Raw genomic sequence first — 27,336 nt, 5'->3', positions numbered from 1 at the left:
GCGTCAGGCGATTTCCGACATACTCCTGGTCAGTTCTTCGACTTCTTAGGCGGGCCTTCTCTTCGGGTGAGCCCTGTTCTTTATTCCCCTCCCTTCACCTTTTTCTTCTTTTCTTCTTAGTTTCCAGTGACTTTTGGGCCCACAATCATGCCAGAAACTCCTAGTCAGCGGGAGGGGACTCGTCGTCGTGATGGTGGGGCAGATGATCTTCGCCCCATGTTGAACCCATCATCACCCTTAATGATGATGAGCAACAAGGATTTTCGGACGTCCCATGCATCGCGAGGGGTTGAGCGGTCCCTGGCGGAGCAGCCGAAGGAGGTGGAGGAGACTGTCCTGACGATGGAGGAGACCAGTGAGTCCTCGTCGGATCCTGAGGAGTGGGGGCAAGTTAGGTCTGTGCTAATGGAGGTCGACCTGGTGCGGATCAGGTCGAGGTATCACATTCCAGATTTTGTAATACTCCGAGCTCCCTCACCAGGCGAGCTTCCCAATGAGCCTCCTGAGGGTGAGGAGGCTATCTTACAGGTCGCCCTACAGTGCGGCCTTAGGCTTCCCCTCCAGAGGATAATGAGGCGGGTACTTGCGCACTTGGGGTTAGCTCACGAGCAATTGATCCCAAACGCTTGGAGGGCATTAGTGGGGTCATTTATTCTCTGGTCCGAGCTTGACCAACCCGAGCTGACCGTGGATGAGTGTCTCCACCTATACCAGGTGAAATCCAACCCTCTACATGAGGGTTGGTATTATTTTTCTTCCTGGCAGGGAACTGGCAAAGGCCCTGATCACGGATGTCCCGACCTCCAACAAAAATTGGAAGAACAAGTGGTTCTGGGCGTCGGGGGAGTGGGTGGTGCCAGGGATTTCCGAGCTGTGTTCGTGGGTTCTGACCTTTCTCCGAGCTAGGTCAGTATATCCAGACTTGAATTTTCATTGCTTAGTTTCATTTTGTTGTTGCGCATGGTGTTCCCTGGCACTTGTTCCCAAGTATCCTGTGGAGGCTCTTACTCGGATTGCTAGGGCTAGATCAGTAAAGGTTGATCTGAGATCTTGGAGGGAGCTCATCATGCCTGAGTTGTTACTTAAATCAGGTCTTGACTCGTCTTTGACAGGTATATCTTTCTAGTTGTTTTGCAGTAGATTCCCTTTTATGTGTTTGCTGACTTTTTTTTTTTCCTTCTCTTTTTTGCATGTAGAAATGCCTGACCAACGAGGCTCAAAGCGCAAGGCGCCTTCTATGGCTAAGGTAGCCTAGAAGAAGAAAAAGAAGTTGAGCTCAAAGTAGAAAGGGGCGGTCAGTCTCCCGTCCTCTGCAGGTCGAAAGGCTTCTAATGGTATGCCGGCCTTGACTCCTACTGCCACCGTTTCCGAGATGGCCGAGGTAGTCATCGGGTCGGCTTCGATTACCGAGGCCCAGGTTGCTAGGGCCCAAGTGGTCGCAGAGATGGAGACTGAACTCAGGTGATGGGCCCAGCTGGCAGCCATGGTGGTGAGGGTCAGAGGCCTCGCAGGTCGGCTCCTGCCGCAATAGAGGGCCTTCTACCTTGGGTGGATCGGCACGTCACCGATGCCAAATTCACCAGTACGATGGACCCGCCGCCAGATGGAGTTGTGAGCCAGCTGGCGAGGCTTTTCTTCAGGGTAAGTTATCTTACTTGAGATGGTAGGCTCTTCATCACCTTGCTTTTTTTTTTTTGGCTTTGTCTGATATTGTTATTCTTTGCAGTACGCCCCTTCCCTGCTCAACGTACACCGCGAGATGTTATGCTTCCAAGCGGAGTGTAAGCAAGCGGAGGTGGCGCTGTTGCAAAAGGGGGTCGAGGCCGGGCAGCTTCGCGATTAGGTCAAACAGCTTCGCTCTCAGAATGCTATCCTAAAAGCTCAGGCAGAGGGGTCGACGGCCGAGCTAGAGGTGTTGAAGAAGCTTCTTGCCAACGCTTTGGAGAGAGGCGCTTGGTGGAAGTTCGACCTGAGGGAGCTGAAGCACTCCCATGATGTGAAGATAAGGGAGGCCCAGACGACTATCTCTTCGGCTCGGGCGACAGCTGTGGAGGAGTTCAAGTCCTCCAAGGAGTACACGGAGGATAGGGATGCCCTGTACGGCCTTGGGTACGAGAAGTGCCTCGAGGACGTCAAAGGGGCGCATCCCTAGCTCGACCTCTCGACTTTTGAGGTCGACTCCGATTCCGAGGCGCCTCCAGAGGACTCGCCTTCTGAGCAACCCCCTTCAGCGTCGTGATTCCTTCCCTCCCCTCTTTTGTTATAATTTCCCTTTTTGCAATGTACCTTTTACAGTTGTTTTTAATGAAAGGATTTTTTATTGCAATGGTTGTCTTTGAGTAGATTAGTCGATCTTACGATGGGTAGGTCGGCATTCTTTGGGTTGTGCCAAGGTTGGTCCAGCTTGGATTAAGCCGTCCTACACCAGTATCTATGAAGGACCGAGGAGATGTTCTCGAATCGGGTGGCTTTCTCCTTCAGCCTCGTTTCGAAGAATGCTTCCCCTTCCAACCTCTTACTCTTAAAGGTGTTTTCGAGTCATATGCAATCCTGCTGAGAAACCCTCCTCCCTCCCTCATGGTTCTTCCCCCATCCCCTCCTCAATCTCCCCTTCTTCTCAAGGGCACTCAGAGAAATATCTCACCCCACAATAAATTTTGCAAAACAGATAGAAAAACATCATATCTATGGAAAGGAAATCAATTTCCTAAGGAATCCACGTTCCTGAACAACCTCTTAATGGGGTTGGCCTGTCGGTCCATCAAGCTGCAGGGCAAAACATTTTGGAGCAATCATGTGGGGTATTTTGAAAGAAGAAATGGAAGAATCTTTGGTGTGATGGTAAATCTCATCTCAGAGGTAAAAGAGAATAAAGTCATTTCTTCTTGGTTACGGAGCTTCTATAAGAATTCCTAGGTGTCACTGCAATGGATTCCACGTAAGAGATAAAAGCAAGAAGACATAAAATGTGGACAGATGGGTCCCTCCCCCTTGCGCTCATGGAAAATGAATATCAATAGTCCTCCTTGGATAAACTTGGCCTGTTTGAGTTGGGAGGCTTCGTGTGGGACAAAAAAGCTACCACCCAACTTGCCTTATCGGGACCCCTGTGGGAGGTGATGCTAACAAGGTGGAATTACTTAAGATTGGTCTATTCTTTTTTCCAACTCCTCCAGGCCTCTCATCATTGAAGGAGATTCATGTAAAGTCAATGCTTGGGTGTTGAGTGCCTCCATCATGCGACGGGAGGATAATTTGTTGTTAATGAATTAAAAAACCTACTTGAGGATTCTATCCTTAGGCATATTAATAATGAAGTCAACTCCATTGAAGATGTCTTTTTTTCCCCCTTTGAAAGATAACTCCATTGAAGATGTCTTAGCTAAGGAAGGTGTTTTCCAACCTTCCCTTTGTAAACTCAGGATGTACAGGATTATCAAGGCAATGAATCCAAGTGTTTAATTTAAAAAGAGATTCCTTGAACAGTAAACATAAAGATGACTGAAAGTTCATCAAAAGGCTTACTAAGAACACGTATTTTAATAGATGAGTAAAACTTGAATTAAAAGAAAGAAAAGGTCGTTGAAAATTTAACGTACATGCCTTGAAAAGTGAATGCCAGAAACCAAAATCTAGATAAAAAATTTAAGGTTTCATTTGGTTTCTCAAAAAATCCAATTAGATATAGAGAAAGTTTCCAAAAGTGGAGATGGCATCAATCAAATTCATAATGATGACCAAACCCTTAATTGCAATTCCATTTGTTTCATCTTGGACCTGAACCAGTGTAATGTCAATTGGGGGCTAGTCCTTATTCTGAATGTAGTGGGCCTAGATCCACATTGAATTACAATTCTTTGAGCATCCCAAATGCAGGCTAAGGCTACACAGTATAAAAAATCATTACAAATTTCCAGTTAGTAGCAAGACAAGTAGATGGATGTTTATGTGTGTATAGCAAGGCATAATAATCAGCTTCAACTACCTAAAAGGAAGCACCGCATTTGAATTGATACAGAACTTCTTGAGCTCCTCTAGCGCCTCTTCGACTTGATCATTGAGCAATAACAGCTGGTGAAAAAGAGAAGGACCTGAGAAGAGAATACAACTTTGAAAAGCACGAGGCAACTATTCAATATAGATGTCAGTTAACTGATAGGCACCCAAGGAGATCAAATAATTACATGAAAAAATTGCCCCATGAGAACATCAGTTCAACAAAGTTCTTAAGTTGCAGATCATGTTATTCTGGCTTCTTCCTATTAGAACCTATTTGAATGTTTCCCCTCAACAAAGTGTTCTTGATATCTCTCATTTAAAAAAAAAAAAAAAAAAGCCTTCTCAACAAGTCCATCACATGTAGTAACCATGAAATGTATACAGTGATTCGGGTATATCACAAATTAACATCCTAATCAAGATTTTGGTAAAGCTTACGACAATTGATTGCACCATGTGTTTGGGGCAGAACGGACAACAGGAAGCAAATAAGCAGCTTCCATTTTCTGCCCTCTCCCCAATTTGATATACGGATTATTTCAACCTAGTGTACCCAATATCAAATTGCTTGGGAAAAGGATCCTACCCAGCCAAAAAAATCAGGACTTCCGGACACAGAAATAGAATAGCGACCTAGTGAGAAATCTTCTTCCTGGAATATACTAACTCCCTAGAAGTTATTCAAAGTCAAATTCCACTGCAACTGTGGCAAACACATATGATGATCGGGACTGCTGATCTGGTGGGCTACCACATGGAAATCATAGTGATTGAACTACTCCAACCAACTGTCAGTGCGAGCTTTGCGAATTGAATGGGGACTATTGCTTCATTATTTGAGCCAACAGTCTCTTCTACCAGTGCTACATTGGCTTGGCTTTTATTCACTGGCTCATCAAATCAAGAGTCCTAGTCATTGTACTGAAAGCCACATGTAAAGTAAAGATGTTTTGGTGAACATATCATATAACTCCATGAAGCAGTTGCCTCATAAAAGCATATTAGCACCACTAATATAAATGAAAAAAAATAAAAATAAATAACCATCCTGAACAAATAAGATGCACATAAACAAACTATGCAATAGGACTTATGGGAATAAGTACAGTAAAGTTCAGGGAGAGAATCCTTGACAACAACATCTATCTACTCATATTTAAAATACATATTGAACATTTTAGGATTACCTGTATCAAAGGAAGTAAGGCTGCCAATAGTGGTGGAGTTGAATAAAGAGCATCTTTTAAATGCCTCACTGCACCAATATAATAGTCTTTAGCATTGTTCTTATGTAAATAGTCGGAGTAGTACTCTGTATCTGCTGGTGATTGCCGCCACCATATGGGTATCAAACTTGTGTCCAAGCCTTGCATCCAAAATAGAACTAAGAATTAAGCATGCACGTGGCTCAAACCGAGCATACCAAAAGAAGCACCACAGGATTTTCTTTTCTTTTCTTTTTCCTTTAAAAAAATAGAATAATAAAGCTCTGGCACAAGGGGGTCGCCCAAGCTAACAAGATGTCAAAATGGGACTGGAATCAGTTCAGATTGTGGAATGTGGCTAAGCAATACTCTTAACAAGATGCCATGCTCCCAGATGTATGTAGATGAATTTGGAAAGCACATGCATTAAGATTTGCACATATGCTTCGTGCTTTCCTAATGATCTGCAAATATGCAGAGGAGACAATTCTAGACGCAATTGTTTGGTTGGCATGGACTGTTCTGGAACCGAAATTTACTCAAACCAATAAACAGAAAAAATGAGAAGTCTACTCCAATCTTCCTTGGAATGAGAATAACTGTTTACTACATCATTAAGTGGAATAGCAAAACTGAGGGTGGTTTGGCCTTTGGGCCTGGCTGGGCAATGGTTGGGACTGGGCCAGACTCCTGGGCTGAGTAGGGTGGTCTGAATTCAGGCCCAAATACTGATTGGGCCAGGCTTGGATCATGGATTGAAATACAAGTTTCAGTGTCTGACTCAATTGGCGACATGCCTAGTGCGAATTGCTAATACCAATACAAACTGTATGAGCCAGCCCACAACAAGTCAAACTGAAAGTTGTACAAGATTCCCGTGTGACCTGTCCGAATACAGACTAGTTGTATTGTGCATATCCTGATATAGGCAAGTCAAACCGTGTGATTCATCCAATTTGGGCCAAGTCCCCAAACTGTCTGGTCTAGGGCTGAAATCAAGTTGAATCTGGACAGGTTTACTTGCTACAGAATATTATAAACCATTACTTGGGCAATATTTGGACAAATTGATAAGTATCTATTTTGTTTATAATCAACATATATGCAGCTGAAATTATAGCAGAAAAATGCATACCAACTCAGAAACATTTCCTCATAAAAGTTCTTTCCAGAAACATTCACAGAATAAACAACTGACCACAAAAGCTCTTTCCAGTGAAGAAGTCCTCATAAAGGCCATATGCCCATATCAGGATAAAATTGCAATGTAATCAAGCAAACAGATACGTTAAAGAAGCAGTGCGAAACAGTGAGACTCACCATATGGGAAAGAAATATCATGTACTAAGTTGTCCCAAGTAGGAAAAGGGGCTTCAGGTTCACTCATTTCAGCAGATCTTTTCATGTAGAAGTTGTGTTCAGGAAAAACTTGATGGGACTGTTTCATTGGTGTATCACTGCTAGTATCCAAGGGGCTCTTTACTTCATTACCAACAGATTCTTGTGAAGCACACTGAGAAATTTTCATGTCTCGAAATTCAACCGAGTCAAAGTCAACTGGCTCAGGTTTTAGACAGAAACCATCACTGGGAACCATTTCAAAGGCCTCCGATGACATGAATGTCTGAAAGTTCAACTGCATCTCTTTTGGAATACCTGAATACCAAAGCTGATATAATATCAATCCAGCCATCAATTTTACAACTGGGTCTGATCCAGATTCCACATCTTGCCCAAGGCTGAAAAGAAACATCATGATTGATCATGGCGATGCCTACTAATTAAAAAGTCCACAGGTCAAAAAGACAAATGAGAATCATATGCTGCCAGCTCAAAATTTCACCAACCAAAGAAGAAAAGAAACTACAAATTACACTAGATTTTGATGAAATAAATGATATATTTTGTGAATGGTATGTATATGTCCAATTGTCCAAGACATACATTGAGGTTATTATGCACCCAAAGAAAAGGCCTAGGTCAAAGAGAAACACAACTCTGATAGTCAAATGCAGAATTGCTTGAGAAGAAAAAAATAGCTGCAATAACTGAGCATAGGCATTTCCTCTATATATATATATATATAAATCATCTGAATCTAAGCATTCGAATGAACCTTAAGTAGAACTAGACATCATATATTATTCGAGAATATATTATACAATATTATTGTATTCAGGAACAACTATTTCTGTCAATTTTGGTGGATAGTGATATCTGTTCTGTGTACTTGGGTAATATAATGTTGAGTATAAATTTGCCCTAAGCACGCATCACCCCGGATCAGCATTGGTTCACCACACTGTTAATGCACCACCCTAGCAAAATGAACCCGCCCCTTTCCATCTTAGAAAGGTACCAAATAGCACACAACCTTGACCATTGGCAAGTAGTGTTCCAAATATCGGCGACATTATCAAGAATATCACCGATTCCATCGGTCTCACCTGGTCAGAGATACATAAACTGCAGGAAGTGCAAAAACTCCCAAATATCACCGATATTCTCAATAATATAGGCAATACTTGGTTTGCTCCCTATAGTTGAGGGTTCGATTCCCCTCCTTGGTTTTACCTGATACACGTGGTTGTGGGTGATTGCTTGTATCGGCAGGGATTAGTCTCACTTCAAAAAAGAGGTGGGGATACCCTGTGTCTTCAAAAAAATAAAAATAAATAAATAAAAAATACTTGGCAATATTATCAATAGCAACCATACTTTGAAAAGAATCCCTAATAATAAGCTCGCCGGTATTGGCAATATCATCAGTAATATCCCTTATACCAACAATAACATATGCGATACTAGGAAAACATCCATAAATGGGTGAAAATTGATTTAAAAAGGAAAATTTTCCAAAAACCCCCCAAAAAATCTCTATTGGGGTTTTTTTTTTTGGAATTTTGTTCTTTAGGTGATTTTGATCACTCTTGATTTTTATTGAATCAAAGTTTGGAATTGAGGACAAATCTCAAATTGAAACAAAGACAGACCGGAACTCAAAGGTGATAAAAAAAAACCCACAGAAACTTCTTTGTTGTTTTTTTGTTTTTTTTTTTTTTTCCAAATGTTAGTATGAATTGCAATGGAAATCCATGTCTATGCATGATTCTCATGCATGGACATGAATTTGTGGTGAAAAAATTAATATTTAAGTGAAAATTGGGTAAATCCTAATTTTTTCCATCTCTATATTTAAAAATGTGTTGTTCACTGTTAATTAATGTGAAAATTCTATAAATTAATAAGTGTTGGAAAATCTATTGATTAGCTGCAAATTTTATATATTATTTTATATTGATTTTTTCGACAACACATGGTTACGCCCCTACAAAATAGGAACTTGTTATGTATAGTTGTTTATTGCAATATTTTGACAACATATGACTGAAGGCATCTGCAATTACCAAGAAAAGATATGGAGACAATGGATCCCCTTGCCTCAAACCCCCTAGAGGCTATGAAGAAACCTTTAGGAGAACTGTTGACAAATATCGAGAAGGATGAAGATCGAACAAAGGCCTGCATCCACTTTCTCTATCTACAGTCGCATCCCATACAGTCCAACATGTAGTCCAAGATGTCCCATTCGACGTGGTCGTAAGCCTTCTCCACGCCTAATTTACACACCACCCCCGCTTTTTTCTACTTGAACCGAGAATTAATACACTCATGCGCAATCAACGCCATATCCAATATCTGTCTACCTTCTACGAAGGCCCCTTGATTTGGAGAGATAATTCTGCACAACACTTTCTTAAATCCAGGTGCTAAGACCTTGGCCAGAATTTTGTATAGGCTTCCTATTAGGCTAATCAGGCAAAAGTTCTTAAGATCTTCTGCTCCTACCTTCTTAGGCACAAGGACAATGAAAGAAGCTCCTAATTCCGGCGAAATAGTCCCTTCCACAAAGAATTCCTCAAAAAAAAAAAAATAAATAAATAAATCTAACAAATCATAACAAGGTTCCAAAAAACCTGGAAAATGGCGATGGGATACCCATCTGGCCCGGGAGATTTATCCCTCCTTAAGCTGCCCACCGCTTCCTTGATCTCTGCTTCAAAGAACTGATGCTCTAGAGTTGTCATCTCATCTTCTGAAATGCTGTCAAAGTGCAAGATATCTAACCTCGGACGAGTCCAATTTTCGAACAAAAGAAGCCGCTGAAAAAAAACCTACAATAGCCCCACAAACCTCAGTCCTTTTCCAGAGTCTTGCCCTACCACAAGAGAAGAGATCCGATTGCTCCTAGCTCTAGCCAACGCTACGATGTGGAAGAAACTCGTATTTTTGTCCCCTTCTTTCAGCCACACCGCACGCAATCGTTGCCTCCACTTGATTTCTTCCTCTTTCAGGAATTTAGCACAATCTGCTTCCAACTTTCAATGAATATCGACCTCCTCAGTTGTCGCCTCGCCCCTTTCCTCTTTGATATCTATAGAACGAATTTGTGCAACCATTTTGGAGGCCTTCACTCTCTTTCCCCAAACACCTGCCTATTCCATTCCTTAAGCTTTTCTTTAAGAAGCTTCAACTTCTTATGCAACTTGAAACCAGCTGATCCTTCCACTTTGAAGGAAGACCGCCAGTTAATTACCATCTCCCTGAAATCCTCAGCCTCCATCCACATCAATTTGAATCAAAAAGGTTTTGAACATCAACTCTCATTGGATACCTGCAACAGAATGGATCTATGGTTTGAAAGAGTTCTGGGAAGAGCTAGTCTGAACCAAAGGAAACTTAGAGATCCACTCAGCTGACACAACGAATCTGACAAGGTGCGACATCATGGGAGGATTTCAGCCATTCATCCAAGTAGACGTAGCCCCTGACATAGGGAGGTCGACCAACTCTGCCTGCTGGATCCATGAGGAGAAGTCCTGCATGCTTCTTGAGATTTGAGAACAGTTGTTCTTCTCAGATCTGAACCTGATGACATTAAAATCTCCCCCTATACACTAGGCTCCCGACCACCTATCAGAAATAGAGTTCAACTCTTCCCAAAAAACACTTCTTTTGTTCAGCTTGCATGGGCCATACACACTGGAGAACAACCATTTGAATCCAGAATATATTTCGACTAACACCACCGAAATGGAGAACTCCCCTTGCCAACTGTCCTCCTTTCTCCAGAGAGAAAAGTTCCAGGCAACCACCATGCTCCCTGAGGAACCCACAGCATCCAATGACATAATCTTTGGATTTCAGCCCCCAAACTGACTCCAAATCAGAGGAGCTAAAAGAAGCCATTTTAGTTTCTTTAAAAAAGAGATGTTCAAACTTCAAATACAACTATTTGAACACCAAGTTATGGTCCAACCATTGCATTGGTGCAAATGGTCATGTTTGTGTGACTTTCATGGTGGGGCCAAACTTTTGCATGTTGTACATGCATGACATACCATATCTTAGCAGTCCAACTAGTTGCATACTCATATTTGAACACCTCTAAAATTTTGAATGTTAAAGAAGTACTTTGCACTTTACAAACTATAACATTGTTGAAGCACATGGAGGCCAAAAAGTTCTATTAAAAATTATTATAAAAAATCAGTAAAAACCAAGCTCTAGAAATCTTTTGTTGATTACATTCTGATGAGGACATTTCTTATTTTTTCTTCAGACCTTTTGCAAGGCATTCAACAATCAGCCCAATAGAATGAGATATTCATCATGGCAAAAGAATTTTGGGAAGAATAAACAAATACAATATGAAGCAAGACAATAAATGCCTCTGTCATTCAGTAGAACACCACAGGTTAAACATTTGGGTTGAAAATGGATTCCACAATATACAAAAACTAACACCATCCAAATCAAGGACTCAATCTAAAAAAATCTAAGGTTGTATAAACAAATATAACATGAGGCCTTGGCATAATTTGGTAGAATACCATATTTTAAACGTTTGGTTGAAAATGGATTCTAGCCTATACAAAAACTAACACCATCCAAATCAAGGACTTGCACTTTCTTCCCAAAAATCTAATGTTGCACTTGGATGCACTATCAAATTGAATTGCAATTATTAATCTAATAAAGTGAACCTATCGAAAGTGTAGTTTCCTTCCCTAGTCCTCAGCAATTTTATTTACTATCTGAGCACAAAATTGAGATAATGATACTTTCAATTGGGACCTGAAAGGATCATGAGAGCAATTTGAGGGCTCTTCCCATTACGAATACAAAACAACGTCAACAGCTTTTTTTGCACTTTCCTTGATTGGATAAATTCAATTTACTTGTGCATCCAAATGCATCGCAAGGGCAGCTATGGATGTTCCAAGTACCCAAGGCCAGGAGGATGCACTACTGCGAAACCATGGTTGAGATAATAACGGGACCTTACTATTGTAATTTTCCTTGTGATTTGGGAAGGAAAATGATAGCTTAATAATGCTGATTTTGTTTCCCAAGCTCCCAAGCGAATCAAGTATTCTCGGGAAGCCCTACCAACCATGATAGGCATATCGCATGCTTCAGTAAATGATTATTCAATAAGATCATGCAACTACAAATTAAATCCACACCATAAAGAACAAGTCTTGCTTGAACCAAGATAATCAGTGGCATGATGAGGATAGAAACATACAATTTGATAGTGTTGTAGGCATCTTGAATGTTCCCTTGTTTAATACAGTAAAGCGCAAACTCCAGCTGGATCATGTAGCTTTTCTGCCCAACATTTTCAAATGTCTTAAGAGTGATATAAATGACAAAGCAATTTAAGCAGTTCCAACACTTTCTGTTCCTTAAGCACACATACATGCAATTTCAGGGGGAAAAGAAAAAAAAAAAGATTTATCACATGCAAAATCAGGCTTGCATGATCACGAGACGTTAGGTGCATTGGTTTTTTTTTTTTTTTTGGGGGGGGGGGGGGGGGGGAGGCAAGCAATGAAATGTGATTAAGAAAGGAAAAAAAGAAACATAAGCAGTCCGCATCCAATGCCTGGCTACAACACCCAAAATAATGAAAAACCCACAGCTGATAGATTAAAGTAACAGTTTAATCATGAAGCAGGGAGCAAAAAAACAAAAACAAACAAAAAAAAAGATCGAGGCACATGGGAAAAGACAGACAACAAAGACAAAAGAAAGCTAAAAATTCCAATCTGCCTTTCTGCCAGAATGCCACTGTAAGAGGGGTAATGGATGCCCATTCGACCATACAAGCCTTAATATGATTAAAAAATAAAACCCATGACCGAAATTTGCTCATCCTCATGGATATGTCTATGCGTCTCTTTCCAAACTTCCTAGCAGAAAGCTAAAGGAAGAATCCTCCGTATAACCCTGATGTATCTGAAAACAGCCCGCTGTTCCAGCTAAAGAACACCTCCTCAAGGATGCACCGCATCGTCCTTTGAATTCCAAATCGCCTAAAGAAGCAGCTCCATAAAATTGACATGACATTGAAGTGGACAAATTGATGATGAACAGATTCTTCAATCCTCATCACATTTACACATGACGGATCTGTTTGGCCATTGCAAGCATCTGCTATGAAGACGAAGACAGGTGCATCATCATCATCATCGTAATTGTCATCGCCTATACCGTCACCGTCATTGTCATGGCCTTGTCCCAGCTTATTAGGTGCATCAATAACATTTTACAATGAGAATTGTGGGACCAAAAAGTCCACCACATTTAACAATTAAAAGGATAAGTGACCTTGGGAACAAAGAAATTTGTGTTAACGTTTGGTGGAAACAAAAGGTACAGTAGCTGGGAGTCTGGGACTGGTGTAGTTTGGTAGTTAGGCATGGACTTTGGAGTGGCAAGATGCTATCTAATGCCTCATGGGAAACTAAAAATGTAAAAGAATACATGATACTCTATTTACATGCAAAATGTCCTCATACACTTCCTGAATAGGTAACCCAACCCAAATACCCTACTATAGATGAGTCATATTCCTAAAACCATAATGAATTGGTAATCCTAACATTTGATTAGTAACCACCAAATAAATGGTCAGGATGAAAATTTTTCAAATGATCCAAATTCGACAAATAAATGTGCAGAGTAATAAGAACATTCAATCTATCTGAATTTGTTGTCTGAGTTCCATCTACACTGATGCCCATGATTTCGACAGTTAGGCTTGGGTTACATATAATCCATGTGTACAATGCTGACATGAAGAAGGCATTTAGATAGTCATAACCTTAGAGCGATCAGACTACCTATGCAAAGCTTCGCACTTTGGGTGGGCCTTTCTAGTGGTAAGTAGTATCAACAGATTCTCTAACACCTCGTTATGTTGCGGTATAGAAGTTTTTTAGCACACCAATCATTAGGCCAAAAAATGTTTAAAGGAAATATATCAGCCAATTCATGAGAATCAGTTCTAGATGGAGGAATAAATACCATGAATGCATGATCAGGAGGCATTTGGGACTTTTGAAAATTATCCGATGATATGGCATTGTATATATTAGGAGAATCTGATCTTTATTTAGGGTCCGTTTGGGCAGGGAATCCCGCATAGTCGGGATCTAAATCTAATCCCAATTTTGGTGGGCCCCATGCCTTCCACGTAGGCTCTGTGCAGGATCATTCGCACTGAAGCAGGGCTTTCTTCTGCAAAAACACAATTAACGGAGCTTTTTTATTTTTCCGGGAACTTCCTTAATTGCATTTATATGGAGGAAAGCATCGGTGTACTGCGTTTGAATCTTAAACTGGGCATGTGGCCCGCCAAAATCAAAATTAGATATAATCCTAATTATGGGGATTCCTACCCAAACAGACCTTTAATATTTTATGATACTTAGGTTTGGTGCTCAGGTCCTCCAGCCTCTTTGGAGCTGAGGACACTCACCCTCCCCTTCCCATGAACCCTAGGACTACTTAGGACCACTGAATTTCTGACTTTTCCAAATAGAAAAATGCATAAAAGGGAGTCCTATGACAGCAGAAATCTCTAAAAAATTAATAATAAATAAACAAATAACAGCAGAAGATTTTACTAAAAGGGAAATATAGCTAAATAACAGGTTTAGGAACAGTACTCCTGGCAACTAAAGAAATAAAGCTCAAGTAAAATAAATTCTATACAAAATAATATGTGCCTCTAGATCTCTGTGATGCCTTGATGATATCTGAATAGGAGTCCTATTACAATGCACATGCATGTAAGATCTCCTAGTTCCCTCCTAATCATAAAAGTATGGTGATCAGGACTGGCTCTGGTGCATCACTGCTTCAATGGGCTGTAGTACGAGAGTCGCAGTGATTAGGTACATCCTGACCATCTAGTGTTGTGTGTTTTGCCTGTTAAATGGGAGCCTTCTCCAGGACACTGATCAGATGGCTACCACAGTCCAACCCCCTTGATTTTTGCAAGATGGCCTATAGACATGGTGTACGGCAAAATCAACGGTCCTTATTTATTTGTTTAAAATAAAAATAAAAATTAACGGTCTTTATTGCCATATACTAGTGGCAAATTTCTGGAGTGTGCATCCTGGAATTCCAAGATATGCACATGACTTCAGTAGCATTTATCTTCAAATAATGTCTCTGATCTCCTTCTGGCAAAAAGCCTCATCTGAAGTATGGATATAGAAAATACTATCAGATAAATACTTTTATCACCTTCTCTGTTGCATCAAGCATTGGACATTTCTATATAGTGTTAGAAATAAGACAGAAGTTACAGTTCCCATGCAAGCACTTAATCCAATTCTACAAACAGCCTTGCACTATCTACTGGTCCAAATTTCATCTGCAATATGTTGATTGAACCAACTTCTAGTGTCCAAAGACATAAACCTCTAGAAATCAACCAAAATTACATCCAAAATAATGAGAATTGACCCCCAAAAAACATGGTCAACCTCATTTTTGGATAAGGAAATGCCCATCATTACCTCATTTGTCTAAAATCTCGAAAAATAAGGCACATGATTAGTTAATGGGTTTGCCAACGAGTTTCAATTAGAAAGTTCAAATTATGGTCAATGGCAAATAAATAATTGTAAGCCCATCACTTGAATAAATGGGTCAAAGGAACCACTATTATATCTTTTTAAACTGGCTCTCAATAACCAAAGAACCAAACCATCAAATGCATTAGACATGATGATAGGAATGGGTGGAAAGGAAGAGTAAAACTACCTTCATTTGGTACTGCTTCCATCCATGCTTACTCATCCAACTTTCATAGATGCCCTTAATATTTTTTTCGTTGTTAGCAGTGCTCTTAAACTGTCTGAGAATCTCCATAGCAGCCTAACCAAATAACCAGATTGCAAGCAATAAAAATACCATAGACGCGTAATTTACAAGCACTTATTAAAAAGATAAATACTCAATATCATGATTTTAAATCCACAATGCCATCTTCCAAGATATCGCTCTTGGTTGGATGCATGGAATCCTTCACTAATGAGAAAGGTTTCCATGGAAAGTGAAGCCTTCCAAGGTTTGGAGACCCTAGGTATGGTGGAAGCAAGTTTGAAGTATCAGCCAAAAGCAGAACGTATTGGCAGGTGATGATACAATGCAAAACTTTACAGGGTCAGGCCCCCTGAATTGATCTGACTCAGATACGACTCAGCCAATTGCTGTGACTTGTCCGATTCATGATGAGTCGACCCAATATGCAAGGCATCTGACTTGATAGTGTATATAAGAAAATGTTTTTTGGGTTATGTTTGACTTTAGAATCCAAAGGAAACAGCTTTGAATTGAATGGAAAAAGCTTGGAAGCGTGGGTCTAGAATCTTCTAGTCAGAGAGATTTTTGGTGCACAGTCCATCCATAGTGGGGCCCGTTAGGTCAACGGCTTGGATTACGAACCATATGTCCCACTTACACAAACTAAAGGCTCGAGAATACTATGCATCCTCGGCTCCATGATCAGTGTTAGGTTTCTGGAAATGCCAATGATCATACCCAATATTTTCTCCGGTGCACAAATGGAGGGCTCCTTTCAGATGTTCCTTTCAACAACATGCTCACAACCCCACTCGCTTCCTTCCAATTTCTCTCTCTCACCAGTTGGCGAAGAAGACGGCTTAGTCTGCGCTTATTTTCATCTAAGAGGAAGTTCATGACCTGTGTTTTCGATGGCCTTGTCGAAGGAAAATAGATTCTCTTGGTGGGTTTTTCAAATCCAGCACCGTAACTGTTGCTAACCCCTTCATGAACCTTTCTCTTGTGATCATTGCCACCATTACTGGTGTCATTAGCTTCCATTTCATAGAACCAGGTGCATAGACTGTCAATCAGCTGCACTTAACAAGCCTGAATTCCTATTGGCCTGCATGTTTTTAAAATCAGTTCATAAGTCAAAATTCAGCAATTTATCATCATTTCCTTATGCAAATTGTGTTGATCTACATACAAAGCAACAATGTTAAACACAAATTTTAATAAAAGAAATACCAATGAATGACAAAAAGTACCAAAGTTCAGAAAAAAAAAAAATTTAAATTAAAAATATATACAAAAAATAAAAAGCCAAATTCTCCACTAATATCCTCCTATCCAAAATTCCTTCATCTTTGCATTCATAGGTGCAAGTGTGGCCCATGTACAACCCAAAATTCTTTCATCTTTCCATTCATAAGTGCAAGTGTGGACCATGTATGAGCAGATGGCCTACTTTTGGGCCATGGCATATGAAGGGTCGGTTGTATATGTGTTTCAAATATATAGTGTAATATTATATATTTGTCTTATATGCATATTACTGGTGTCACACATGTCTCTTGTTGGAAAGTGTCTTGAAATTTGATAGTGTCATACGTGCATCTTTTATAAAGGAACATACATGTATCCATACATCCATGTAGCCATGCAATGTAATATTAGCATGCATTTCTTGTATCATTCACATTCAACATGTGTTATCCATGTTCTGGCCCATTCATACAAGTTAGTTATGTGCCATCCAATGCAAGGTATTCCATAACAATAATGGTGGATATAATGGCCACTGCCGTTAACATTATAATAATGGCCAGTACAGCCTTTTTTTTTTTTTTTTTCCTTATGAAAAGAAATCTGTTTCAGCCCCATTACAGGCCATTTTTCTGTAACAATCGTTACGGACGTTTGGCCCTGTAACACATAACAGTTACCACCGTTTCCCATTATGTAACTATATTGGCAAACCTTGAACCAATGTATACATGTCACACATGTGAAAATGCTTGTTGACAGCTTACACATATTGAGTTGCGTATTTGTGTTACACATGTGACAGTTCTTGTGCACATGTCACATATATAAGCACATGCACACATGCCACTATGTGATAAGCACATAATTCAATTAACACACCATATGACTACCTCATCATACAACACAAGACAACATAACTGCGGGTCTGCGGCTCACATGCCTCACAGGCAATGACTTGCGCGGTTGTGGCTTGCATGTGTTGTGCAGGCAGCAATATGCGAGGCCAACCCAAAATACATCCAGGGACATATCAATCAAAGGTTGGCCCAAAAAGATAGCCAAACACATAAACTTGTGTATACAAAGAACACAAAAAGACATGTATAAAAATACATGGTACTTATCTCAATTTTCAAAGCCTATTGCCATAATTCTCATTAAAGTGATCGACTAAGAAGTCAAGATTGATCATACTAACAATTGATAGAGTGCCCATTTGCATCTAAACTATCTTCAAATTGTTAATTTCAGTAATGAATGGATGATGACCCACTTGAAGAATTTTGACTCAAAAGCACACTGAACCACCACTTTTTGAAGACAGTTTACATATCCCAATGGTGCAACAGAGCTCTTGCATACCATCCTCGATATTCAACTGAGCACAAACCCTCACAGAGTTTGTGTCTGGTCTCAATACCATAATCGTGTCTACTTCAGGTCTGTTCTACTTGAAAGACATACTATCATCTCTAAACCTTGTTCAATACACAAGAACTCAATCACTAGCACTCTTAGAATGAGGAGAATAATTTTTGTACCTTGCAAATGGGCGAAGGTTTGAGTACATGCAGGTTGTAGATGACTCTTGGTGAAAAGTCACATGCATTGAACATGTATGGCCCGTAAATGAATGGTGTTAATGTGGTGGACACATTTATGCATTAATTATAGTGGATACATGCATCTTATGAACGATGCCTGTAAGCAACTTCATGTTGGATGCATGTATGGCACTATTAATTTCAAGATCGCTTATATGTTAAGTGAAATGTGTCCCACAAACTCGATCTTACTGAGAATCTAACTGAGGATGAAGCCGAAGAGTGGTGCATTCTGACTTAAAAGTGGACGGACAGTGACTATATTTCCCCCATCATATTTTTGGTGCATTACAAACCTAATATATGACTTGTATGTTGAAGCAGAAACTGTTAATGATGCATTGGACACATTAAAGACCAAGTATCTAAATGAGTAGGTAGAAAATAAGAAATGGTTAGTGGGAAACTACTTAGGCCCTGTTTGGATTGCTCAAAATCGTCAGAAAGGAAAGAGGGTTTCTCATGAAACAGTTTTCCCCCTGTTTGTCGTCGCAGATCCTTCAGAAATCATTTGAAAATGCGTTTCTGATCTGGGAAAATTTCCTTGAAAATTTCCCACCCTCCCCCTCAGGAACGAGATTTCCTTTCCCTCGCTTTCCTATATTATTTAACATACTTCCCACTTCTACTCACCAACAACTTTCTCCAAATCTAATCGATCGAAGGTGCATTTCTTTTCTTTTCTTTTTTCTTTTGTCTTTTTCTTTTTTTATTTACAGTGTGTTGCAAGTTGGCGCCAAAGCAGCAATGGCTGCAGCAGCCATGAATGGCCTTCTCATATACCCAAAAGTGGATGGGTTTGGTGTATATAGCCGATAGAGAGGACGCATCAAAGAAGGGGGTATGAAATTGCTATCATGCGTCAAATGTCATGAAGGGTTAAAAAAGAAAAGAAAAGAAGAAATACCATGCACCATGAGGATGCCACATGAAAAAGGTTAACTTATAGGTGGTTGTGATAGTCGAATGGGTAGGTTTTTGGTCTGTCAAGGATCTACCGATGAGGCCCAGCAAGATATGAATAAGGGCCTCTGAAAGATGAGCCCATATGTGCACAACGCTTGTACTGGCACACTGTAGTATGTAACCCAGCAACCTGCCTCTGTAATGCAAGAAGAATAACAGTCTGCAGGTGGCTGCATAAAAGCTCTATTCATGTTCAGTCCTCAAATACACGTGCCAAAGACGTCCTGTGATTGTAACCATTGATAAGAGAGGCCACCATGTGGATAGTTCATATCTAGAAAAGCAAGTGGATTGGACAGTGGTAAAAATCCAATCAGCAGTCTGCAAAACGAACAATTAGATCAACGGCTCCACATTCAATTAGAAAACTTAAAACAAATGGATAGGGAAGAGTTTTCTAATAACTGATACTTCAGTCCTATACACTATCGATATGGTGCCCCACAAGATAAGTCATCCCAATGACTGTAAGTATTTTGCCATGTCTACCATGAGGAGGGAGCTGTATATAACTTTCCTGCAGCTACAACTCGTTAAGCTATTCTAAAGATGTTGTGAGATAAAAACTATGATACCCTGAATGTAACAGCCCACGCCCACACTGTATGATATTGTCCGCTCTGGGTACAACCCGTACGGTTTTGTTCTCGGGGTTGCCCCCAGAAGGCCTCATACAGTATAGGGTGGCAACTCCACATATAACCACCACAACTTCAAACGACACTTCCGATGTAGGACAAAGTTTCACATTCACTGTGTGCACAGTAGCCTGCCAGCCACCTTGGGGCCTGCCCACATGTGACCACAGTGACAGGGCGTCACAATATCCCCCACCGAGGGCAGAGCCGTCCTCGGCAGAGATACCATTTGTAACAGCCCACGCCCACACTGTATGATATTGTCTGCTCTGGGCACAACCTACACGGTTTTGTTCGCGGGGTTGCCCCCAAAAGGCCTCATACAGTATAGGGTGGCAACTCCACATATAACCATCACAACTTCAGACGACACTTTCGATGTGGGATAAAGTTTCACATTCACTGTGTGCACAGTAGCCTGCCAGCCGCCTTGGGGCCCGCCCACATGTGACCACAGTGATGGGGCGTCACATTGAAGGAGTGTAATAGCTGATACACAGGCACTATGAAATTGCACACGTGACACATGTAACTTAACATCAACCATCCAAATCATTTAGCCCATTTTTTTAATGATTTTAACGTGACATTTATATTCTCTTTACTTCTTTGTTGGTAGACTATGATATTTCCTATGATTTCTCCTTACTTCTTGTTGCCTTAGCATCTATCCATAACCCCAAACAAGTGTAAAACAATATTCTTAAATAGTGATCTAGAGGAAGAGATATATGTAGAATAACCTGAGAGATTTGGGTTACAAGGGCAAGAGAAAAATATGTGCAAGCTAGTCAAATCATTGTAGGGTTTGAAATCAGCGCATAAATAGTACCATAAGAAATTCAATTAAATCGTGATTTTTCATGGATAAAAGACAAATGGTGGAGATTTGTGTGTCATTGTAATCATTTGCTTATATGCGGATAATATGTTGATCTTTTGGAACTGATCTAGAGAGTATAAATGATGTGAAGAGTTTCTCATTGTCTAACTTTGACATGGAAGACATAGGAAAAGCTGATGTAATTTTAGGAATTAGAATCATAAAAAATAGTGGAATTGTGTTAACATGATCCCATTATATTGAAAAAAATTTTAAGAGCTTTAATCAATATGATTATAACAAGCTCCTACTAACTATTTTTAAGAGCTTTAATCAATACAGAGAGAGGTGCGTCTCAACTTGAATATTCGAGGGTCATTAGCAACTTGATGTATGCCATGTGTTTTACAAGGCTGATATAGCATTTGCAATAGGAAAATTGAGTAGATGCACGAGCAATCCTAGTAATGAGCAATGGATGGCACTAACCAAAACTTTGAGATAACAAAAGAAAACCAAAAATTATGGTCTTCATTATGAGAGGTACCTTACTAAAATCGAAGGTTACAATCATAGGATGTGTTTGCCACTTTTGTTGAGTATGAGACGAAACCCCTCTTTTGAGATATATATATATATATATATATATATATATATATATATATATATAGAGAGAGAGAGAGAGAGAGAGAGAGAGAGAGAGAGAGAGAAGCAAAACCCCTCTTTTAAGAAGAGGAAGGGCAATGTTGTAATTTTGAATTAGTTTTAGGGATATTTTAGTCAAAAGTGAAAAAAAAAATAAAAAATATTATGCACCACCACTTACTGCATTCATCCTTCATCGTTAAGCAAAGGGAGGGGACAGTACGCAAGAGCTTTGTTGACTTGCACCATTGGGATGCATAAACTGTCTTCAAGAAGCAGCAGTAATGTGTGCTTTTGAGCTAAAATTCTTTAATTGGGCCATCCATTCATTCCTGAAATTAACAAGGTGGAGCCCAACTGATGAATTGCTTGGAAAGTAAACACAACATAGCACGTGCTCAATGGTGCACCCGCCAGACCTAAGCGGCGAGTCTAGTTAGCAGGGCTTTGACGACGATGACATATACAGGCATGAATTTTGACATGAGACACTGGATCAGAACCGTTTCTCTATCCATCTTTTTTTCCTACAGTCATGAAATTTCATACATTTGCATTCAAAATGACAGAATTTTTCTTTTTTTACTACTAATAATAGAAATATGTAATGTAATTCGACACAAAGCAAGCATGAACATTTCATTCAAGCATTTTATCAAACAGGTTCCATGCATACGATAAGCCATATTTCAAACAGAAGAAGAGGAAGAAGAAAAGTGTAGACATTGAAAATCGTTCGGCACGTAGAACTAATGCTGTTGATGAAAATTGAGTTGGAAATATCAATTTCTCGAATAAATAGTAAAAACAAGGGAAATTTTTGTGTGCCCATTCTTCACCGACCGTCGGTGCGCTCATATTTCCCACAACGGCGGGTGGGAATCTTAACACGCGGTTCGAAATTGATTTTTGGAAGTTCGAATATTGAAATGTTGCTAAAATCCTTCCAACCATCTTTACATGGTGAGAGACAATGCGCGCACAGCTCTCGGTGAGCACAGCGTGCATTGAAATCGTGCCCATCTAGTCACGTAATCAATATATTTACGAAAATAACCTTTTTCTCTTCTTCGGAGCTTTCTGGGAGCGTTGCAGTCAAAATAGTACAGCACGAGTCCGGCCCTGACGTTTTTTTGCAGAGCCTGAGCTCGGACCAGAAGCAGAAGTGCGATAAGGCCGTGTGGTTGGTCCAGTTGAAGAAGAGGAGAGGAAACTGCGGCAATGGCTGCTACCGGGGAAAAGCGGTCGCCGGCTCGTTAGGTCTCTCGTGGTGTTTACGTGAAATCTGGACGCGGATTTCGGAAGCGGATTTCGGAAGCGGATTGCGTAGTGGCTAACTTACTACGTTAGCGTACTGAGTAAACTCTGTCAGGTCCACCATGATTTATGTATTTTATCCGCTCCGTACGTCTATTTTACATGATAATCTTAGAGGTTAACCCAAAAATAAGGCATATCCCATGTTCATGTGTACCACACAATAGTAGACAGTTGAATTGAACGTCTACCGTTGAAAAATCCTCCAGCCACATAAGTTTGGGATCAGGATTATATTCGAGTTTTCCACTCATCCATGTCTGTATGATCTTATAAACAGGTTAATGACAAACAAACATCACTGTGAGCCCTGAAAAGGCCTATTTCCTATGGTTTGATCCACTTGATCTTACGAACATGTAGTTTTTTCTTGAGAAATAAGGAAACATGCAAACATAAAGAAGATACGGACGCACCTAGGTTCCGAGTGCACGAACTTCCTGCAAAAGCCGTCATATATGTCATATATATGCCTTACATCTACGCCGGCCATCCGTTTTGATGGCTCGTTCTATGGTATTATCCCAAACATTAAAGGAGATACGGACGCGGATTTTTTGCGAAAGCCTTTCTAAGGAAGTTCCTACTTAAGGATGTTGGGTGGGGCCCACTACCATGTTTGTGAAAAATATACTCCATTTATCTGTTTGGCGAGCTCATTTTAGGACAAACGACCTAAAAAGAGGTGGATACGAGACTCAAGTGGGCCACGTGAGAGGAAACAATGGGGATTCAGTGAGAACCGTTGAAATATTCTTATGACCATAAAAGTTTTTTTTCAGGCTTTTTTTTTTCACTTCATCCCTCTGATAATGACCTTATAAATGGTTTGGATGGCATATAAACATAAAGGTGGGGCCCAGGAAGGTTTCAACGGTAGGTATTTCTTTTCCCAATTTTCCCTATGGTGTGGTCCACTTTAGTTTTGGATCCAACTCGTTTTTGGTCGCTGGTCCTAAAATGAGCTTGCCAAACTAATGAACGGATTATATTTCCCACAAACATAGTGGTGGCCCACCCAGCATCCTTGCGCAGGAATTTCCGGCGACATGAAATCCGCGTTCAGAAGATACAAATATGAGTGGACCACCAACTTAGGAAAAACTTATTTGGGGCATCAGAATTTTTACTTGCCATTCAGCCGGCTTATCAGTTCACAAAGAGGACGCAATATGGGGCAGGCCCACTGTGATGTATCGGTTTATCCATGCCGTCCATCCCTTCTCTTAGATCATTTTATAGTATAAGCACAAAAATAAAGCAGATTCAACGGTCAAGTGTACCACACCTTACATTTAATGCAACTGGCATTTAATGCTGTGCATTTAATGCAACCCAAGGGTCATCTGTAGTGTGGCCTACTTGAGGGTTGGATCTACTTCATTTTCGTGCTAACACCATGAGATGATCCGAGAGGAGGGATGGACGGTATGGATAAGCTGATACATCCGAGTGGACCTGCCCACAGAACTGCCCGGGGCTAGAAACCGGCAGGGTTAGGACCCAATCCGCGTCCCACAGAGACTTAGATGAAGGGACCATAAAAATATCAGCTTGATCCAAAACTTTCTAACCTACGGGAAGTTTTAACGGTCAATCACCACTGTTTCCTCGTGTGGTCTACCTTATATTTGGATCTGCTTTATTTTTGGTATCATGCTTTAAACTGAGCTGTCAAAATGGATGGATGGCACGGATGTAAGGCACATATATAACTGTGGCCCCGCAGTCACCGATCCACTTGAGGGGAAGCGGATTGGGAACTGAGTAACTCAGTATACTGAGTAAACTATGTGGGGTCCACTGTAATTTATGTATTTTATCCACTGTGTCCATCCATATTAACAGATAATTTTAGGGGTTCAGCCTAAAAATGAAGTATATCCAAAACTCAAGTGGATCACATCATAAGAAAAGGTTTGAATTGAACATTTACTGTTGAAAATTTCTCGGGGCCATGGTAGTTTTGGATCCAGCTTGTATTTTTGTTTTCCCTTCATCCATGTCTGTGTGATCTTATGAAAAGGTTTGGATGAGAAGAAAAAAAAAAAAGAAAAAAGACATCACTGAGGGCCCTAGAAAAGTTTCAACGGTGAAAGTCATTATTCCAACCGCTTTCCTATGGTATGGTCCACTTGATCTTTGGGTTTGCTTAAATTTTGGTCTCAACCACTAAAATAAGATGGAAAAACGGTTGGACGGCGTTGATAAACCAGATACATTCACGGTGGCTCAACAGAGTTTATGCAGTACGATAAGAGTATACTGAGTAACTCAGCAGGCAATCCGATTCCCGGCTGGGGATCCACATAAGCCGCACCCGAGTAAGTCACTACGCTAGCATAGTGAGTAATCCATGTGGGGCCACCCTGATGTATGTGTCCTTGCTCTTTCCTGTGGCGTGGTGTACTTGGGCTTTGGTAAAAACAAATGGACGCGTCGATGACAGAAATTACTTAGGCGCTCCACTGGGTTTTTTCGGTACGTGGGTTGCTGGATACGCAATGCGACCATAGCTCAGGGCATGTCCATGAGTCTGATGGACCACCTAATTAAAAACATTATAAAGTACAATACTGACCCTTCAAATTATTAGTATAGAATATGATAATTAAGAGTTGATTTCATATAATCATCGCCCTGTGAAAGTCTAGGGTAGGGTGTATATCTCTCTCTTAACGAGCCTGATTTGGCCAAACCTGCCATTACACATCAAATGATTAGGTAGACTTCACATAGACATGAGCACGGTGGCACCCTGAACAAATCAAGGGTGGGTGAGCGTCCTCTCAAGGCTTTTTTTAGCTTATTTATTAAAGACAATGATGAGACCGTTTAATTTTTATAAGGCCCACTGTGATGTGCATGTGAGATCCACTCCGACTATTTGATGTGTAATCCCACATAAGGCTTAGGGCTAAAAAAATAAAGATGATTCGTAATTAAGGTGAGGCCACATTAATGAAATAGTTGAAAGGGAGATGTCCTCCCTTAATTTTTACAAGGCCCACCACAATGATTATATGAATTTCACTCCAGCCAATAGATGACATACTAAAACTTAGGCCTTATACTAAAAAATCAGAACCATATGTGAATTAGGTGGGCCACACTAAGGAAAACATTTTGTAGGGTAGACATTGCCCTATGTATTGTTTCTAAATATGTGGTCCACCTGAATAGTGGACGGTGTTGCGTGCAGTTGCCTTCACATTAGGTGCGGAATCAACCTTAAAACAAATTAAACCAACAAATAGAGAAAAGAAAAGGATGAGCAATCACAAGAACATATTGATTTATGTGGAAAAACCCTTGTGGTAAAAAATCACGACACAAAACGATAAAATCCACTATGAAAAATGAAACTACAAGAGATGGAATCAACTTATAAATTAAAACCCTGTAGTAGAAAACCCTAGCTCCCCTTCCTCCAAACCCCACAAACATTTTTGCTCTTTATAAATTACCATCATCGCGTATTAACAAGCCCTTATATAATATTACACACAAATTAGGAAACAAGTTGTACAAAATCGCCAACTTACGCATTTTGTCAATAGGACCCTTGATAGGATCGAGTGGCATCGATGGCTTATTGATAGGATCGAAGTCATTTTCAATAGGATTGAAGAACGCCAAAATATTATCCAACAAACAAATCAAGATTTCAGAGATTTTCTCAATAGTATCGACCAAACTGTCGATCATATTGAAGAACCCTAAATAACATAGATTAAAGACACCTAATTTTCAATGATCTCCAGCATGCCTTTAATTTCCATGCTCCACTGCTCCAAATTGAATCCTACATCTCTAATCATCTCCACCATAGTGATACCATTATCACTTTTCATGCACATTGCGTCTTCGTTCAAATCTTCACCAAGTTTAAAGAAGTCGAGTAAAACCTGAACTTCTTTGTAGGAACCACTTTTGTAAGCATGTCAATCGGATTTTTAATGGTGTGAATCTTTTCAAGAGTTACACTGCCCTCTTCTAGCATTTGTTAGATAAAAGTGATGATGCACATCAAAGTGATGATGTGCAATGTGTTTAGTCCGCGAGTGGTAAACTAAGTTCTTCACCAAGTTAATAGTGCTCTCGCTATCACAGTGTACTGGCACGGCTTCCTGCTGAACCCCAGCTCATTCATCATTCCTCTTAACCAAGCCGCTTTCTTAAATGCTTTTGTTACCGTCATGTACTCAACTTTGATTGTACAAATAGCGACCACGTACTAAAGCTTTGACATCCAACTAATCGCTCCACCCGATTACACGAATGAGTAATTGAAAGTCGACCTTCTGTTATTCATATTACCAGCATAATTGGTGTCCACGTAGCTTACTAGTTTCTCCTTAGACTTACTGAACATCAAGACGTAGTCATTCGTATCTCGTATTTAATAAAGTAGCCATTTCACTACCTCTTAGTGTTGCTTGTCAAGATTTGACATATATCTACTTACAACACACATAGCATGTAAAATATCAGGTATAGTATAAACCATGGCGTGCATCAGATTGCTTACTGCGCTCGAGTAGGGCACACGAGACATGTTGCTTTTCTTCATTTGTAGTAGAACATTGTTATGAATAAATCCGAAAGTGAGCAGCATGGAGAGTGCTAACCGGTTTAGCCTTATCAAGTCCATAATTGTATAAGACTTTCTCAAGGTATTTTGCCTAAGACAACCACAACTTGCTCCTTTCCCTTTC

General features: G+C 40.3%; 1 protein-coding gene across 5 annotated transcripts in view; it reads right to left on the bottom strand.

The window, feature by feature from the left end:
- The window catches only part of LOC131243759 (uncharacterized), a 39,959-nt gene extending 17,494 nt beyond the window's left edge, over positions 1–22,465 (bottom strand). The window contains exons 1-9 of one of the 5 annotated variants that reach the window (XM_058243336.1): positions 21,721–21,939; positions 21,483–21,633; positions 19,144–19,516; positions 16,113–16,479; positions 15,333–15,446; positions 11,797–11,879; positions 6,525–6,943; positions 5,187–5,365; positions 3,986–4,071 (exon numbers count right to left, since the gene is read on the bottom strand). In XM_058243336.1, coding sequence (XP_058099319.1) covers positions 3,986–4,071; positions 5,187–5,365; positions 6,525–6,943; positions 11,797–11,879; positions 15,333–15,446; positions 16,113–16,415 — 1,184 coding nt within the window. In that variant the 5' untranslated portion in view covers positions 16,416–16,479; positions 19,144–19,516; positions 21,483–21,633; positions 21,721–21,939. Of the gene's footprint in view, positions 1–3,985; positions 4,072–5,186; positions 5,366–6,524; positions 6,944–11,796; positions 11,880–15,332; positions 15,447–16,112; positions 16,480–19,143; positions 19,517–21,482; positions 21,634–21,720; positions 21,940–22,358 lie in introns of those variants that run through there. The other 4 variants (XM_058243343.1, XM_058243318.1, XM_058243351.1 and 1 more) reach the window with 4 other exon arrangements.
- Between the last annotated feature and the right edge of the window lie 4,871 nt (positions 22,466–27,336).

Source organism: Magnolia sinica, chromosome 1, assembly GCF_029962835.1.
Source record: "Magnolia sinica isolate HGM2019 chromosome 1, MsV1, whole genome shotgun sequence".
NCBI lineage: Eukaryota > Viridiplantae > Streptophyta > Magnoliopsida > Magnoliales > Magnoliaceae > Magnolia > Magnolia sinica.
Note: the sequence above shows the minus strand (reverse complement) of the source record. Positions and strands in the feature narration are given on the sequence as shown.